This window comes from Crinia signifera, chromosome 7, assembly GCF_055691185.1.
Source record: "Crinia signifera chromosome 7, ASM5569118v1, whole genome shotgun sequence".
In the NCBI taxonomy this organism is placed as follows: domain Eukaryota; kingdom Metazoa; phylum Chordata; class Amphibia; order Anura; family Myobatrachidae; genus Crinia; species Crinia signifera.
Genome location: NC_139223.1, coordinates 169,987,826 through 170,005,395, shown reverse-complemented (window position 1 = coordinate 170,005,395; position 17,570 = coordinate 169,987,826). Strand labels below are relative to the sequence as shown.

The 17,570-nt window shown below is 50.4% G+C and overlaps 1 protein-coding gene across 1 annotated transcript in view; it reads left to right on the top strand.

Annotated features, from left to right (window-relative positions):
• Positions 1-1,916: 1,916 nt before the first annotated feature.
• ESYT3 (extended synaptotagmin 3) overlaps positions 1,917-17,570 on the top strand; it is a 66,117-nt gene continuing 50,463 nt past the window's right edge. Inside the window, exon 1 of the mRNA XM_083154329.1 lies at positions 1,917-2,727. Within this exon, the coding sequence (XP_083010455.1) occupies positions 1,954-2,727 (774 nt within the window). The 5' untranslated portion in view covers positions 1,917-1,953. The remainder of the gene's footprint in view (positions 2,728-17,570) is intronic.

Genomic DNA, 17,570 nt, shown 5'->3' with positions numbered 1-17,570 from the left:
TATACTGTATATATAGCATCGCATTAGTTATTTATTACCAGTTATTTATATAGCGCACACATATTCTGGAGCGCTGCATAGAGAATATATGAACACTCACATCATTCCCTGCTCCAGTGGAGCTTACAATCTATATTCCCTATCACATGGGGTGCCGGACGGGGTCCCGACAGTCATTAGCCCGACGTAAACCCTAGAATGTCTGCGTGTACATGTGATGGGTGTGGTATAGGGTTCCGACAGTCGGGATCCCGACAGTCATTAGCCCGACGTCGGGATCTCGACTGGCCGGACCCAGACAACATGGTGAGCGCAACAAAGTCCCCAAATCCCCCAAATGGGCTTGTTGCGCTCACCATGCTGTCTGGGTCCGGCCAGTCGAGATCCCGACGTCGGGCTAATGACTGTCGGGATCCCGACTGTCGGAACCCTATACCACACCCATCACATGTACACGCAGACATTCTAGGGTTCACGTCGGGCTAATGACTGTCGGGATCCCGACTGTCGGAACCCTGTACCACACCCATCACATGTACACGCAGACATTCTAGGGTTCACGTCGGGCTAATGACTGTCGGGATCCCGACTGTCGGAACCCTATACCACACCCATCACATGTACACGCAGACATTCTAGGGTTCACGTCGGGCTAATGACTGTCGGGATCCCGACTGTCGGAACCCTATACCACACCCCTCACATGTACACGCAGACATTCTAGGGTTCACGTCGGGCTAATGACTGTCGGGATCCTGACTGTCGGAACCCTATACCACACCCCTCACATGTACACGCAGACATTCTAGGGTTCACGTCGGGCTAATGACTGTCGGGATCCCGACTGTCGGAACCCTATACCACACCCATTACATGTACACGCAGACATTCCAGGATTCACGTCGGGCTAATGACTGTCGGGATCCCGACTGACGGAACCCTATACCACACCCATCACATGTACACGCAGACATTCTAGGGTTCACGTCGGGCTAATGACTGTCGGGATCCCGACTGTCGGAACCCTATACCACACCCATCACATGTACACGCAAACATTCTAGGGTTCACGTCGGGCTAATGACTGTCGGGATCCCGACTGACGGAACCCTATACCACACCCATCACATGTACACGCAGACATTCTAGGGTTCACGTCGGGCTAATGACTGTCGGGATCCCGACTGTCGGAACCCTATACCACACCCATCACATGTACACGCAGACATTCTAGGGTTCACGTCGGGCTAATGACTGTCGGGATCCCGACTGACGGAACCCTATACCACACCCATCACATGTACACGCAGACATTCTAGGGTTCACGTCGGGCTAATGACTGTCGGGATCCCGACTGACGGAACCCTATACCACACCCATCACATGTACACGCAGACATTCTAAGGTTCATTTTTTTTTTTTCTGGAGGCAATTAACCTTGATTGTGGGAGGAAACCAGAGTACCCGGAAGAAACCCACCCATGTAGTTATATTAGTACTATATTTATTACTATTTGCCTAGTAACACGGCCCATTATTACCAATAAAATAATTAATCCGATAATAATCTATTAATAGCATATCAATAATAATTATAAAATACTAATCTAATAGTAAGGGTTATAATAGAATATAACATTATCATTATTTACAACATAATATAGCAATTAAACAAATATAATAATCTAATAATATACTACTACTAATATAACCCTGTTCCACCCACTGATACTGTAGATTATTATTAGTACCTATGATTAGTATTGTTACTATGATGCTTTCTATCCCTGTCCATAGGGAGCACCTGATTCCCTGCACAGCGCAGTGTCACCTCCCCTGGGTGTGCCCGGCCGGGTGTGTCATGGGCGGAGCGGGTGAGTGTCACCTGGAGCTGCTGCTGGCGGGTCACTCACAGCCGGGCATCCCTGGCGGCATGACGGGGGACAGGCAGCAATGAGGAGACACCACCTCCCGCAGCAGAGCCCGGAGGGTGACCCGCAGCGGCGGGACAGGTACCAGGGTGACCCGCAGAGCCGGGACGGGTACCAGGGTGACCCGCAGCGGGCGGACATGTACCTGGCTGACCCGCATCATGCTGAAACGCAGCGTAGGGATGTGTACAACAGTGACCCGAGTCTTGGCGACCCGCAACGCAGGGACTTGTACCACAGTGACCCGAATCAGGGTGACCCGCAGCGCACGGATGTGTACCAAAGTAGCCAGAAAGTAGGAGACTCTCATCGGAGTGACATGTACCAGAGTTACCCGAATCACAGTGACCCGCAGCGGGCGCACATGAACCAGAGTGACCCGGGTGACCCGCAGCGGAGGGATACCAACCAGACTGCCCCGAAACTTGGTGACCCGCAGCGGGGGGATATGAATCAGAGCGCCCCGAAACTTAGTGACCCGCAGCTCAAACCCCTGTCCACACCCGCCCCGCCCCCTCCCGGGCAGCCGCCCCCCTCCTCACCCGGTGACCCGCTGCCGCAGCTGCTCCAGCTGGCGCGCCCCCTCGGCCGGGTGGTGCTGCTGCTGCTGCCGGTCTATGTGTGCGGGCGGCTCGGGCTCAGCGTCACCTGGCTCCTGCTCGGACTCTTCCTCTGGATGTTCTGGGGCCGAAACAAGAGATCGAAACTGGCCCGAATGCGGGCGGCCTGGAACCTGCTGGACAACGAGTGCCAGGAGGTGACCCGCGGGCTGAACTCCCAGCAACTGCCGGCCTGGGTGAGTGACGGCTGGGATTGGGGTGATGTGACACCTGGGGTGATGGTGATGTGACACCCTGGGGTGATGGTGATGTGACACCCTGGGGTGATGGTGATGTGACACCCTGGGGTGATGGTGGTGTGACACCCTGGGGTGATGTGACACCCCGGGGTGATGGTGATGTGACACCCCGGGGTGATGGTGATGTGACACCCCGGGGTGATGGTGACGTGACACCCCGGGGTGATGGTGACGTGACACCCCGGGGTGATGGTGCAGCTGTCTCTATATACTCACTGACACATCTAATAGTACATGTAGCAGAGTGTATATGTGTACATGTAGCGGAGTACTTTGTGCATAGTGTGTACATGTAGTAGGGTGCAGTGTGTATGTGTGTAGATGTAACGGAGTAATGTGTGTATGTGTGTACATGTAGCGGAGTACTGTGTGTATGTGTGTACATGTAGCGGAGTACTTTGTATATAGTGTGTATGTGTGTACATGTAGCGGAGTACTTTGTATATAGTGTGTATGTGTGTAGATGTAGCGGACTACTGTGTGTACATGTAGCGGAGTATTTTGTATACAGTGTGTACATATAGCGGAGTACTGTGTGTCTGTGTGTACATGTAGCGGAGTACTTTGTATATAGTGTGTACATGTAGCGGAGTACTGTGTGTATGTGTGTACATGTAGCGGAGTACTGTGTGTATGTGTGTACATGTAGTGGAGTACTTTGTATATAGTGTGTATGTGTGTAGATGTAGCGGAGTACTGTGTGTACATGTAGTGGAGTACTGTGTGTACATGTAGCGGAGTACTTTTTATATAGTGTGTACATGTAGCCGAGTACTGTGTGTCTGTTTGTACATGTAGCGGAGTACTGTGTGTATATGTGTACATGTAGCAGTGTTGAACTTGTGTGTACAGTATGTGTGTACATGTAGCAGAGTGTTGAACTTGTGTGTACATGTAGCAGAGTGTTGTGTGTGTACAGTATGTTTGTACATGTAGCAGAGTGTTGAACTTGTGTGTACATGTAGCAGAGTGTTGAACTTGTGTGTACATGTAGCAGAGTACTGTGTGTACATGTAGCAGAGTGTTGAACTTGTGTGTACATGTAGCAGAGTGTTGTGTGTGTGTGTGTGTGTACAGTATGTTTGTACATGTAGCAGAGTGTTGAACTTGTGTGTACATGTAGCAGAGTACTGTGTGTACATGTAGCAGAGTACTGTGTGTACATGTAGCAGAGTGTTGAACTTGTGTGTACATGTAGCAGAGTGTTGTTTGTGTACAGTATGTGTGTACATGTAGCAGAGTGTTGTGTGTGTACAGTATGTGTGTACATGTAGCAGAGTGTTGAACTTGTGTGTACATGTAGCGGAGTACTGTGTGAACATGTAGCGGAGTACAGTGTGTATGTGTGTACATGAAGCAGAGTGTTGTGTGTAGAGTTTGTGTGTACATGTTAGGGACTCCATATGATGTAAGTGCTGTGTGTAACAGTATTTCCATAGTGTCACATTACTGAAGGATACAGTGTAACATCGCTGGGACATATACAAGGGTCTGTCTGTCCTATCCTATGGGACCCCGGATAAGTTAGTTACAGTGTGCTGGCCCAGGGGTCCCATGGTCTACGGATCATGACATGAAAAAGGTTGCCATGGGGAAAAGGTTGCCATGGGTTTTCATGATATTTTGGTGTACCCAATCATGGCCCGCTACGCTCGCACACTATTCTAATCTACCTCTGTGCCCACTGGGATGGTAACGTGTGAACAAGTCGGATTAAAAAAATGATCATGAAAAACCTGTCAACTTTTTTCCATGTTGACTGTGTACCAATAGTGCAGTGCCCTGGGCCAGAGGTAAGTGTTATAAAAGTCATCACATATAAATCACACACAATAATGTCACAGCAGCAACTGTCAGCAATAAACACTAATGTCTCCCACTTATATATGACACAGGTTGTGTATCCCTTGTCCGCAATGCTGGGGACCATGCGCATTTTGGATTAGGGATTTTTCCAGTTTTTGGAATCTTTTTTTTTTTAAACATACTTGCCTGGTCCCCTGGCGTCCACAGTGGTCCCCCAGCATCCACGGCGGCCTTCAGGACCCTCTTCAGCGGCCCCAGTGGTACATTGCACGTGTGCGGCGCTCTGGTGACGTCACTTGCGTAATGCACCACTGGGACCGGAGATGCCGCTGAAGAGAATACTGAAGCCCACCGTGGACGCTGGGGGACGTGGTAATTATGAAAAGGGGGCAGGGCAAAAATATACTCAAAAACTAATATTGGAATATTTGGGGTTTTGGATATATACGGATAAGGGATACTCAACCTGTATTTACTATATATGTATATATCTCACATTATAAACATTACCTGTCTATTACAATACTATATACACCCACTGTATATGGGAAGTTGCTGTATACAGATTGATTTGTGGATATATACAGTATACGCATGAGAACTCTTAGAAAGTATTATGGACTCTGATAAATACCTGTTTACAGAACTGTGTGTGTGTGGGGGGGGCACTTCTGTGTACCTGTAATTGTACCTGAGGGGGGGGGGGGGATATCAACAGTACCGGAAGTTGGATGAGAGTGAATTCTGCGCCTCCTATGAGTTTGGGAGGGGACACAGGTATGTCCCGGCTATGTAGAATATTTACAGTGTTATATATCTTTATTACTCTCCTATGTAATATACTCGGGGTAATAAGAAGTTGGAACACATTCTCTTTGCACACCCCACCTAGCAACAAGGCCTCATTTATTGCCTGCAGGAAATTATTACTGGGGGGGGGGGGGGGGGGGATGTGTGTGCGTGTGTGTGTGTGTGGGGGGGGGGGGGACATATTCCATATAATTACATGAGAGCTTGTTGTCAGCTCCCATTAGCATGATAAACATGATAAATCTCTTACTTATTCTAGAACTCTCATGGCTAACAAATATAGGTGAATTATGTCCCTTTCACACTTACATCGAATTACCGGATGAAGCAGTCCTACCCGGTAATTTGGTTAGTGTGAAAGGGTCAACCCGGGTCTTAAATCCCAGGTCGCCGACTCTGGTCTTTACCAGGGTCGGCAACCCAGGACTTACGACCTGGGTTGACCATTCCGCACTGAAGAAATACCCGCGTAATTCAGCAAATTACCGAGTTGACATTTTTAACCCGGTAATTTGCTGCTCAGTGTGAAAGGGGGTCAGGCTGCAACCTGGGATAAATCCAGGAAAACAGCGCAGTGAAAACAGGGAGGTTAAAATGTTCCACCTCACCATTAGAGGTGGTGGTACTCCGTTCCACCGCATTCCCCCCTCACTTTGGGCGAGATTCTCTATTACAGAAATGCGGTAAAAACCCCGTTATCGGGGGTTTTACCGCATTTCTGTATTCTCTAACCTCCCTCCGCAGTGTCACCGCTGCGGAGGGAATCGCCAGCAAAAGCTGGCGATCCCCTGCAGAAGCCTATGGGCTTCTTACCGCAGCGGTGTTTGAGGGATCCGTCACGGATCCCTCCCAGCATGCCCTGCGGCCGGCGCGTCAGTCTGCGCATGCGCAGACGGACTCCCGGGTCATAGACCCGGAAGTCCAGCAACGGCGCCGCATCGCAAGGGACGGCTCTTACCGCAAGAGCTGTCCCTTGCGTTAATGACGCATATTTTAGAGAATATGCGGTCATTAGAAATGCGATGCCCGGCGAAGAGGGCTGCGGATTTTAGAGAATCCCGCCCTTTAACCCCTGGCGCTGCAGGACTTACGCTCTCTGCATATTTGGGGACCCTTTACAGAATGAGATGCAGTAATGTCCCAACATAGTGCACCCAGAGATTTTCTGCAGCAGTTACTGCCACTCAGTAGATTTTGGGGCTCATCCGAAACCATTGCTTATTTAGTTGCACTCATTCAGCAAATAACTTTTACAAGTGCAAATCTACAATACGCTGAAGACACAGATATTGGGACATGCAGTGGAGCGGTAACTGAGGTTCCCTTGCTACACAACTATAACTGAAACTGAAGTAATTAGTGGTGGACAAGGGGTTATGAAGCCTTGGTAGGTGACACACATCCCCATCCCACAGTGTTTGGCTGGAGACAGGAGCAGGGCACGGCCTGTATTCCTGTACGTTTCTCCTCAGATTTCTGTACATTAATAAAATACTTGTAAGATTCTGAGGGTTTATTGCAGCTTTATAGTCACATTTACAGCATCACACATTCTGATATACAGCCAGCCAATCAGCTCCTATCTGTCACGTTACTGGCTGGGTTTGAATAATGACAGGTGGGAGCTGATTGGCTGGTTGTTTATCACGCTCCACTTTATCACTTTTTGAAGCTTGATACATGTGTCCCATAAAGTTAGTGTTCAGAGCTTTGCAGAGGCCGCGATCCGCTTTGTTTGTATGCTCTGCGTCGTCTCTCCTGCGTATGGGCGAATGCATTTATTTCGCTTACGCCCGGCGCGTCTCTTCCTCTATACATCCAGACATTAATAGATTGTATGGAGAAGACATTTTACTTATTTGTTTTTTTCTCAATTTAAATTGCGATAAAGAAAATGAAAATCCCTACACGCTGTAGTGCGCATATTCTCTTCTGCTGGGGCCTCATTCACACAATCATTAGTAAGTCGCAAGGCAAATGTTTGTAAGTGCCACTATGTGGTACCCAATGGGGAAACATAGGGATAGTTATCGAGCGTCCATGATTCCACATCATCGATGGTTAATGGACAATAGTGAATACTTTTGGTATTGATGGGGAGAATCAGATGGTTCCTCACCATCAATGGTAAAAAAAACACCCTTTTTTTTAAATCGAAGGTGGCAGAACACATAGCATAGCCCCTCTCCCCAACACCCACAATGCCCCACCCCTAGGTACTGATTGGTGCATAGGGCAGTCAGTGAAAGAACGGGAATGACCACTAGTTGGTGAAACCGTCAATGGTCATGTTTGCATTGTCTGCAACCATTGATGGTCACTTTCCATACCACCATTGACGGCAAACACTCCAATGGCCACCCTTAGTATAAAACACGTGTTACTGTGTCATGAAAGCTAGGCCCCTCTGAGCATTGTCCCCATTGGAGCTATGGCAGCTACGTCCTTGGACCCCCTTCCTCCTGCAGCCTCAGGAGATAAGAGGGATTCCCGTCCAAACCGATAGAGCAGTAGAAAGCAGAGGAATATATCTGGTACTGGAGGAGGGTACAGCAATCGGCCGATTATTAGTAAACATCGGCCGATATATCGGACAATCGGTCGGAAATCGGACAATCGGTCAAAAAATTGTTCTAGTGCAGGGCTGGGCAACACCGGCCCTCCAGATGTTGATGAACTACACATCCCAGCATGCCTTGCATCAGTTTCAGCATGGCCACATAGCAAAACTAATGCAAAGCATCCTGGGATGTGTAGTTCATCAACATCTGGAGGGCCGGTGTTGCCCAGCCCTGTTCTAGTGTGTGGGGGCCTTTACTCTGTCCTGGTAATTGGCTCAGCTTCACCCAATATAATGATCAACCTTTTACTGACAATGGGAAAGATAAAGTAGCTATGGCCAAGAGAGTGACAAAGCTGAAGTGTTCATCTGCCTGAGGAGGTGGCTGGCCGCCACGAAACGTGCCACAATTGAAGTGAACGTCGTGTTGTGAGGACAGCGTTGTAGGAGCTCAGTGTTCCAGACCCACCTAGAAGACGCTGTATGTGTACAGCATGGAGGAAGCCATGTCACGTGTGTCATGTATGTGTACAGCATGGAGGAAGCCGTGTCACATGTGTCATGTATGTGTACAGCATGGAGGAAGCCGTGTCACATGTGTCATGTATGTGTACAGCATGGAGGAAGCCGTGTCACATGTGTCATGTATGTGTACAGCATGGAGGAAGCCGTGTCACATGTGTCATGTATGTGTACAGCATGGAGGAAGCAGTGTCACATGTGTCATGTATGTGTACAGCATGGAGGAAGCCGTGTCACATGTGTCATGTATGTGTACAGCATGGAGGAAGCCACGTCACATGTGTCATGTATGTGTACAGCATGGAGGAAGCCACGTCACATGTGTCATGTATGTGTACAGCATGGAGGAAGCCACGTCACATGTGTCATGTATGTGTACAGCATGGAGGAAGCCGTGTCACATGTGTCATGTATGTGTACAGCATGGAGGAAGCCGTGTCACATGTGTCATGTATGTGTACAGCATGGAGAAAGCCGTGTCACATGTGTCATGTATGTGTACTTCGTGTATGTGTTAGGGTTATGGGAATGTCATTCTAATATAGATTTTATTGTTGTCAGTGCTTTAATATGTATTTATTCTACTCCGTCATGGATCCAGCATTGCAGTGTATGTGTTTTTAGACACAGCCAATATTAATGAGAATGCAGGACAAGGAGCCATCACCTCATGCCTCATGCCTCGTGCCTCTGTAGAGTTCTGTCGTTTTTTTAAGCAAGAATAGTTTTTGCCTCCAGAATGCCTGTGTACACGCGTGTAAGGAGCAGAAAGTGACTGCAGCGTGTTCTCTGTGTGATGTGTAATACATAGGAAGCATTGAGTCAGGGGAATTAGGCCGGTGATCCCAGAACGTGAGGAATTACCTCAGATTTCTCTCAACGCACTAATTACCTACCTGCTGCTGTCAGCCCAGAGCTGGGGGTGCTGCTGTCAGCCCAGAGCTGGGGGTGCTGCTGTCAGCCCAGAGCTGGGGGTGCTGCTGTCAGCCCAGAGCTGGGGATGCTGCTGTCAGCCCAGAGCTGGGGGTGCTGCTGTCAACCCAGAGCTGGGGGTGCTGCTGTCAGCCCAGAGCTGGGGGTGCTGCTGTCATCCCAGAGCTGGGGGTGCTGCTGTCATCCCAGAGCTGGGGGTGCTGCTGTCATCCCAGAGCTGGGGGTGCTGCTGTCATCCCAGAGCTGGGGGTGCTGCTGTCATCCCAGAGCTGGGGGTGCTGCTGTCATCCCAGAGCTGGGGGTGCTGCTGTCAGCCCAGAGCTGGGGGTGCTGCTGTCAGCCCAGAGCTGGCGGTGCTGCTGTCAGCCCAGAGCTGGCGGTGCTGCTGTCAGCCCAGAGCTGGGGGTGCTGCTGTCAGCCCAGAGCTGGGGGTGCTGCTGTCAGCTCAGAGCTGGGGGTGCTGCTGTCAGCCCAGAGCTGGGGGTGCTGCTGTCAGCCCAGAGCTGGGGGTGCTGCTGTCAGCCCAGAGCTGGGGGTGCTGCTGTCAGCCCAGAGCTGGGGGTGCTGCTGTCAGCCCAGAGCTGGGGGTGCTGCTGTCAGCCCAGAGCTGGGGGTGCTGCTGTCAGCCCAGAGCTGGGGGTGCTGCTGTCAGCCCAGAGCTGGCGGTGCTGCTGTCAGCCCAGAGCTGGGGGTGCTGCTGTCAGCTCAGAGCTGGGGGTGCTGCTGTCAGCCCAGAGCTGGGGGTGCTGCTGTCAGCCCAGAGCTGGGGGTGCTGCTGTCAGCCCAGAGCTGGCGGTGCTGCTGTCAGCCCAGAGCTGGGGGTGCTGCTGTCAGCCCAGAGCTGGGGGTGCTGCTGTCAGCCCAGAGCTGGGGGTGCTGCTGTCAGCTCAGAGCTGGGGGTGCTGCTGTCAGCTCAGAGCTGGGGGTGCTGCTGTCAGCTCAGAGCTGGGGGTGCTGCTGTCAGCTCAGAGCTGGGGGTGCTGCTGTCAGCCCAGAGCTGGGGGTGCTGCTGTCAGCCCAGAGCTGGGGGTGCTGCTGTCAGCTCAGAGCTGGGGGTGCTGCTGTCAGCCCAGAGCTGGGGGTGCTGCTGTCAGCCCAGAGCTGGGGGTGCTGCTGTCAGCCCAGAGCTGGGGGTGCTGCTGTCAGCCCAGAGCTGGGGGTGCTGCTGTCAGCCCAGAGCTGGGGGTGCTGCTGTCAGCCCAGAGCTGGGGGTGCTGCTGTCAGCCCAGAGCTGGGGGTGCTGCTGTCAGCGCCTCTCCTTACTCTGTGCCTCCTGATAATGTGTGCCTCTCCTTACTCAGTGCCTCCTGATAATGTGTGCCTCTCCTTACTCAGTGCCTCCTGATAATGTTTGCCTCTCCTTACTCGGTGCCTCCTGATAATGTGTGCCTCTCCTTACTCTGTGCCTCCTGATAATGCGTGCCTCTCCTTACTCGGTGCCTCCTGATAATGGCCCTTATTCTGGTCCTTTCACACTGACCAGAATCGTCGCAAGGTCATCGATGGTGGGCGCATGCACAGGGTCATTTCGTCTGCCCACCCACTTCCCTCAGAGTGCGCACACACACATCTAAGGTTGCTCTGGGCAACTGTTGGCGACCATGGAAGGATGTGGGTGTTCACCCTCGGGCTGTGAATGGATGTTTATGTAAAACATCCCTTCGCAGCCAATGCATGCGAACACACGCTGCAAATGGGTGGCGGCACGGGCACCATTCGCAAGGCGGGGTTTGGTGGACTCGCAAGGATGCAAATTCGCAGCCTTGTCCATCAACCGGCATAACCCCCAATGTGTGCCTCCCTGACTCTGTGACTCCCCTTACTCCTGCTAAACTGGGTACACACTAGTACAGGGGTGGCCAACCGGTCAGAGGTAAAGAGCCGAAAAATATCGGTAGTCAAGCTAAAGAGCCGACATCATGCGCCAAAAAAAAGGGGTGTAGTCTATTTTGACCCCTTGGGTGGGTGTGATACAAATATGCCTCCAATAGTGCAGTGCCATATATACATATGCCCCCAATAGTGCCAGATACACATATGCCCCCCACGGTGCCAGGTATGCACCACACGGTGCCGGGTATGCCCCTATGGTGCCAGAAAGCTGGTATGCCCCCACAGTGCCAAAAAGCTGGTATGCCCCCACAGTGCCACAAACTGCTATGCCCCCACAGTGCAAATTTCCCAGCAGCAGCACTCAGCGTTGTTGCTGCTGCTGCCGGGCGGGGAGAGGACAGTCTGGTGTCTCCCTGCTGCTCTCCTGTCATGTCACCGATGGGAGGAGAGCACAGCACACCACGCGTCTCCTTCCCCCTCACTTCCCTGTGACTGGGCCGTCCACCAATCAAAGCTCGCTGGCCGGCTCCTGATTGGCTGCTGGCCCGCAAGCTCTGATTGGCAGACGGCCCAGTCACAAGGATGCACAGTAAGGGGTAGGAGAGATGCGCGATGCGCACTCTCCTCCCCTCAGAAGGAGAAGGGATTCAGAGAACCGGCAGCAGGGGGGACTGGGACAGACGGTGGGCGGCGGGCAGCAGTGGGAGCAGGAGCCACACTTTACAAGGGGGAGAGCCGCATGAGGCTCAAGAGCCACGGGTTGGCCACCACTGCACTAGTAGATATATCTGCAGACGGATTGGGCAGCGTGTTCTCCATACACACTGTCCAATCCGTCGGGACTGACATGAAAAATGGGATGTCAATCACCGGCGGCTCCTGACGCGGCTGTACGGGTGGTCGGCGGATCACCAGTGCACACAGCACGATGCGCCGATATATCCTTAGAGATATCCGGGCATCGGCTGTGTTGCCCAGTAACAGTTCGACGCCTAAGAATGATCGACACAGGTTTTTCATAGATTTTTTATTTCTATGTCGACATGGACGCCGTATAAGTGTGCTGCGCTTGGCTTATTATAATCTAATTGCAATTTTGGTGAATTGCGCACTCGCTATGTGGATACTTGTAATGGACCTCTTGTGTTACACTTTATACACAGAAAGATGGTGGTAATGATGTACTGCACACTGTTGTTAATATTAAACAAAATGTTTTTATTTTGACACTTAAACAATAAGTAGTAGTCAAAAAAGGGTGCTGGGTGGGTGAGGGTTGGAGAAGTCGACATGGTCAACACACACAGATGTGTCTACACATGAACCAGACAATACGCAGCCACAAGCTACGTAACCCACACTAGCTTGAAGGCACAACTGACAGGCCACAAACCCCGCCCACTGCCGAACGAACTACCAATGGCTGAACACCAGGGCGGGTAGAAATACGGGTAGATCAGAGACAGTATTGCATCCTTGATAAAGGCACACACGTGCCGAAACGCGTTGGACACCGGGACAGAAGCCCTGCACCCACACAACAACCCCAAAGTCTCCTCCGCAAGGAGTCGAGCGCGCGCCGCCGCAGGACCTCCGTCACCCCGGGTAACGCCATCAAACCGAACCCGGAAGTGACGTGAACTACTGCATCAGCGGTGCGGACCAGACTGCCGGCTATCGCATCCTGTGAGGACGCCGGTGAAGACACGTGGAAGGACGCGGCAAGCATCCCCTGCCAGCAACAGAACCAGGTATCGGGTAAGTGAACGGTGCACCACCGGAGGGTAAGGGACGCCAGCCCACCGGTACCACCGGTCACTTTCCTTGACCACCCTAACTTTGTTCAACAGGAAACTTCCGCTGCCACCCAGCCTTACAAGTGCCCAATCACAGCTGCGGGCAGCCCTCCCCACCACCCCAACCCACACAGCCCCATCCATATTAGTAAACCCTGTGCATTGCCAAACCACAGAGGTCTGCTAAGACAGGATACCGCAACCCAATTTGCAGAAGACACATAGTGAGATCTGCAAGATTGGAGGTCCATGAGACTTACCCAACCCTCACCCACCCAGCACCCTTTTTTGACTACTACTTATTGTTTAAGTGTCAAAATAAAAACATTTTGTTTAATATTAACAACAGTGTGCAGTACATCATTACCACCATCTTTCTGTGTATAAAGTGTAACACAAGAGGTCCATTACAAGTATCCACATAGCGAGTGCGCAATTCACCAAAATTGCAAATACCTATACCCCGGGCTCTATAGGCAGAAGAACCCAGAATCTGCTGCACCGCAGAACCCATTAGTAGTGGAGCGCAGAACCAACCCCCCAGAACCACTTATTATAATCTAACTCTATACCCACTCGGATGGTTAAGTATGAACCAAAAAAACCATGAAAACCTCATATCGACCTTTTCATTGTTGACCATGTGTTCATGTCGACATTTAGCTTGTGTCAACCTTCTGTCATTGTCGACCATTTTTTAGGTGTCGACTTACTCACTGTTGACCATTGGTGATAACTGGCCCGCTACATGGGACACGTCCGGCACGATACCGTTGTGCTCTCAGCCGTGGATCTGTCATTATCTTGTGACTGTTTCCGCCTCTGTGTAACTTGTTTTTCCCTCCGTCAGTTATTAATCCCTTTATATGATCTGCGATTGAGGCGAGGTGACTTTTACACGTTTACGCTGTCGCTGTAATCCGGGATGATACCTTCGTGTTTTTACTTTGCGCCATTATCATATTTATCTGCTGAGCAGGAAGGCGGAAGCTTCCGGGAGGAATCACCGCCATTATACCGGCTCAGCCAGATAAACGGATCACATAAATCTTTCCCAGGCAACCTGTATTTATTAATGCACCTCCGATGATTGATATAATCGCTGGTATAAGATCACAGGTCAATGGGATGAAAGTAGATGGCAGATAATACGGGTGACTGATGAGCTCACTGGACTGTGGGTCATTTAAATAAACTTCTGCAGACTCCTTTCCATGTGACCTGCGATTTATCCCTAAGTGTGATCTAAGTATGGCACGGGCCATTAAGTAATGACCATGGAGTCACTTAGTCTCCGCTCATTGGACGGGGGTAATTGTTCCTCTTTGATGAAGTGGAGAAGCCTTTAAAGTCACCCGACCCCCAACGTTAATCACACCCGTGTCCTCTGTGCAGCAACTATTTGACAGATGCATTAAAAAGAGTTTTTTTTTTTCCTTTTGATTATATTTTATTCCACTCCCCAAAGCTACCGTAACAGCGACACTTCAAGCCTGATGCTTCACTGTCACGTTTGAAGTTGTAATGCCGACGCTGTTAAACTGCTGCCGGGTGTCCCCGCCGTGCGTGTCGGTATTTTAACTGTGGCTGCTACGTATCGGAGTATAAAGGTTGATGAATATAATGCTTCTGGAATTGTCAGGGATGACAGTAATGTGGGGAGGGGGGCTGTATAGTTTGTCGACATGATGTAGTGTCGACGCTGCTTTTTGTCTGATTCTATTTTATACCTTAAGCCATGGGGTAGAATATAATCGACATGCTTCTTGAAATGTCAGAATGATAGTAATGTGGGAGGGGAGTTGTATAGTTTGTCGACATGATGTAATGTCGACGCTGTGCCTTTCCTCTGATTCTATCCTTAAGCTTGTGCTTACCCAAGCCCTTATATAAATGTCAACATTTCCAATGTTGACATTCTGTCGGCGTCTACGTTTTGCAACTATCAACATTAATGATGCCGGCGAATTAACCATGTTGGCATTTAGTGGCAACTTTCTGCTGTCAACGTTGTGAATGTCGACATCCTACCTGTAGGCATTTTGGCTGCCTACCTTGCCGGGGAGAGAGGAATAAACTCATTCTTCTGATGGCGGTAGAGTCTCCGGGCTGGATTTACTAAACGGCTGTTTTGCATGTAATATTATTGCCCTTTTAAATGTTGGGGTCAAAGTCAGGATATTTAAGAGGGGCTCGTAGAAGTCATTCAAGTTGGGATAATCCCACCACTATTCAGCTTTCCTGACTCGCCCGTCTGTACCGGGATCTGGCGCTAGAAGAGGTATATAGCTATCACTGGTACCCATTGTAAACATGGACACTCAATTCAAGCAGGGGGTTCCTGAAATGCTGCATGGCGTTACCATAGAAACAGCGATGTCCATAGCGACTACATTGGTTCACCTGTGTTGCCAGAACTATGGAGCCTGGTTTCTGCCCATCAGGCGCTGCGACATATACACTGGCATACATGCATGTACCAGCCTGATGTCAGTACAGCAAACGTACACGGGTCTGACAACAGAACCCATTGTCCCCAGCGCACCCATTGGCTTTTTGTTTGGGTGGGTTGCATTGTGTTACGGTTCTGAGAACGCCTCTCTTTATTCAAAGTTAAACCCATTGAAACCCAACAGAAGGCCCAGTGGTCTGGTCTCGGCCTTAGAACACACTGACGTTAATTCTGAATGCACCTAAGCAGACCTGGAACACATGTGTGGCGTCTGACGTGTGCTCTGCGTGGCCAGCGCCCAATGATATGTTTTCGGGGTCCATGGAAATCTAAGAGACAACCCCGGGGGCGGGCCGAGCACCCCGTTGCATGGGTTCTAATTAATATGTGAGAAGTAATTGCAGGTTACCGGTGCACCATCGCGTGAGCCGCCACTGCTCGTTACATATAGGGATAATATGTATTTATGAATCACCATCCTGCCCATGTGTAATGCAGCATCCGGTGTCATTGGCAGCATTATGCCCAAGTGTGCAGGAATCCGTACAGTGGCTGCTTCACATTCCTCGCAGCGTGAATACAGAGTGTTTCACATGGGATATAGTGACACCATTGTAACCATTGTACGTGGAGAATGTCAGTCAGTCTCTGGGTTACTGGGAAAGGCTTGTGTGAGGCACAGAGCCAGGACTTAGTATATATCCTGCATGTGAGAGATCGCATCGTGCCTGGACAGGCAGAGCCACCCAACCTGCAGAGCAGGTCCTTCTGATGCCCAGCCAGCACCCCCCCAAGCCACCTCGTTAAACAGTCCTGCCGTGGAGACCGGGTCACATGGTTACTGATCGGCATTACAATGGAAGAAGAGTCGGCTGCAGAATTGCATGCAGCCAGGACTTGAGCTGGTGTCAGACAAGCGGTTTATTTTCTGCTGTGTTTCCGCCTTCCAACCCAAATCATCCTTCTTTAAGTAGACATTAAAGGTGTCGCGTTAGGTGTCAGTTGAGCAGTTTTCGGGTGGCCTCAGTCGTGCCAATTTCAGTCTCGCTGCTGGTTTCCTGTCGGTGTGACACCAGCGGAGTAGACTTGCATAATACAGGGGTGTGGATCGTTTTATCAAGCACACTTAGGTCGACACCGTTGGGTCGACATGCAACTTGGTCGACATGGTTGAATGTCGACATGGGACAAGGTCAACATGGGTTTAGGTCGACATAGCGTTAGGTCGACAGGTCGCGAGGTCGACATGGGTTTTTCCAGGTTTTTTACCCGAATGTCGACACAGTCGAAATGGACACATTTGGTTAATCGCAGCCCCTCTCACCGCTCGCTATGCTTCTGGCACGGTGCCTCGCTTTGCTCGGCACACTATTTTATTCTCCCACCACGCCCTAGTGGATGGTAGGGCATGAAATACCACCTGTCGGCATATGTCGGCTCAAAAAGCAGTGAAAAAACCCATGTCGACCTGTCGACCTTCAACCATGTCGACATAGAACCCTGTCGGCCTAGTTGCATGTCGACCCAACAGTGTCGACCTGAGTGTGGTCGATAATATGACCGTATACCTAATACCTGGGTATCTGGATGGCTTACAGATAGACAATCAATAGGGTGACATGCACTGGGTCGGCATTGACAAAAGGTTGACACAATCAAAAGGTCGACGCATGAAAAGGTGGACACGAGTTTTTCACAATTTCTTCCAGTTATTTTTAACTTTTTCATGCCGACGTTAACACAAAATCAATATATAAGAAACTCATGTCAAGCTTCTCCATGTCGACCTTTGCCTGTGTTGACTGTTTGTTGATGTTGACCGAATGCATGTCGACCTATTGCCTGTCTTCTTAGACATTTGTCTGTGAGCTACACCGCGCCCGTTCTCATATGATTACCGATAGTGGGCATATTATAAGAGTTTATACCGGCCGTTAGTGACTGTGCCCAGCTCTGGGTGTGTTTCAGTGTATTGTACAGGGATGTTTCCTGGTGTTTGCAGGAGCTGCGGAATACTGTATATATTTGGGGGTGTATTTATGAAGCAGCAATAACCTATCTCTGGCAT